Here is a 1,853-nt window from a genome sequence, read left to right on the forward strand (position 1 = left end):
TTACGTGTGTATTCATTATCGATTACTATATCGAAATTAACTACAATTGCATGACCAACAGCTTCTTGGAAAAATGTGGACGAAATGAAGTCGTTGGCGATGATGAATTCATCAACGATCATTCTATAACCAGGCACGATTCACGATAATCAAACACGTAAACACGATGTAATATGCTACATACATGTATGTGACGGCACGTCACGTTTTGCCATCATTTATCTCAAGTTTAGACCTGTTTTCTTTAGTTGAACTTCTTGCATGATTCATCTTTCCTTTTTTTTTCTTCTTACTTTTTTTCTTTCACATTGGACAATAAAAGAGAAAAGATGAACCGTGTAAGAAATTCAGCTGAAAAGAATGGATCTTTCTTTTAATTCTCTCTTGGGAGAGGCGCTGCAGTTTTTTAAACCTGGCGTTTTCTCTTCGGCGTCATTCTCGAGCGTGTCATACGAGCGACGCATGCGCGCGTCTCTCCCCCCCCCCCTCCTCCTCGACCCATCACGCGGGTCTATTCGTATGTAGCCGGTATTAATCAATCACCTGTTTCACCGTGTACGCAATTCTTTCTTTTTACGCGATCAACTACTGCGCACATGAGGATTTTGATCGGCTGTGAAAAAACGAGCGCAATAAAGGAGAACGTGAGTCGAAAACATATTTTGATGTGTCTACTCGCTTGGAATGATGGGTCACAGAGTATGTATTGCAGTGAGTGAATTGTAAAACGATGAGTAATTAATTTCGAACCGTCGCGCGAATGTCTGCTTGAACGGAGAGCGATTCTCTCATCATTGTAATGAGAAATCGGAGTAGTGCTTGTTAACTTTTTTTTAGGACAGGAAAGTCATATTTTGGAACTGAAATAGTGTTAAATTTTGAGACAAGAAATACAATTAAATAATGAATTATGCAAATTTTATATTTAAGGAAACTGTAAGATTTTAAAAATAGATCCCCTCTAAAGGTTAATTGAGGAAAATAATAGCATATTTCGAAAATGTATATATTTAATATAATATAAAAAATGCTTCCTAACAAAAGACACAGAATCATGCATCATGTATCACTTTATTGTTGCCTCTTGTTGTTCGAATATTAAAAAAGACAGATAAAATGACACATCATGCGCATCATGCGTGAACGCATCCACAGATGATATAATGTAACACAATAGGTCTGTTTTTTATTCACTGCATTAGACTGCACTAGAATTATCTTTTTTGCTTTCGCCAAGTATCAAACATACAATCCATCTTACTTTTCAAAATCGTATACTAGTTTATCCACAGAAAATAAACCTAATGAATCATTACATTCTTGTTTGCTAATATCAAACAAAAATGAAATAATCACTATGTTACACTGTGCCGTTGGGCTGAAAAACAAAAATATAATGTTTACGAAATTAGTGTTTTAAAATTGATTTTAAATGATTTAAACAAATTATACGATGAACGTTAAGGGTGGAAGGACCTGTAACGTTTTTCATTAGCAGAACTCTATGTACGAATCTCAGTGCACATTAAAGCTGTTATACATTATTCTAATCTAGATATTCTAATCTAGATCTCTAATCTAAAATATAAAAGTGAGATATCTCAATTGATAAAGTGCTCAATTATATTAAATGGCACAATAAAATGTATTGATACGATTTAATTCGTTTCTATATTTTTATTAAACATACATCTTTATATCGATTTGTGTAATGTCTTATGTCGACTTTAAACTGCACTGAATGCACACTAGTTTTACTAATGAAAAACACTATTAGTCTTACACACACACACACACACACACACACACACACACACACACACACACACACACACACACACACACACACACAC

At 34.5% G+C, this 1,853-nt stretch overlaps 1 protein-coding gene across 1 annotated transcript in view; it reads left to right on the forward strand.

Moving 5' to 3' along the window:
* Positions 1 to 596: 596 nt before the first annotated feature.
* LOC105627838 (leucine-rich repeat-containing protein 15-like) overlaps positions 597 to 1,853 on the forward strand; it is a 9,061-nt gene continuing 7,804 nt past the window's right edge. Inside the window, exon 1 of the mRNA XM_012209115.1 lies at positions 597 to 644. Within this exon, the coding sequence (XP_012064505.1) occupies positions 597 to 644 (48 nt within the window). The remainder of the gene's footprint in view (positions 645 to 1,853) is intronic.

The sequence above is a fragment of the Atta cephalotes genome, assembly GCF_000143395.1.
Source record: "Atta cephalotes unplaced genomic scaffold scaffold00010, whole genome shotgun sequence".
NCBI lineage: Eukaryota > Metazoa > Arthropoda > Insecta > Hymenoptera > Formicidae > Atta > Atta cephalotes.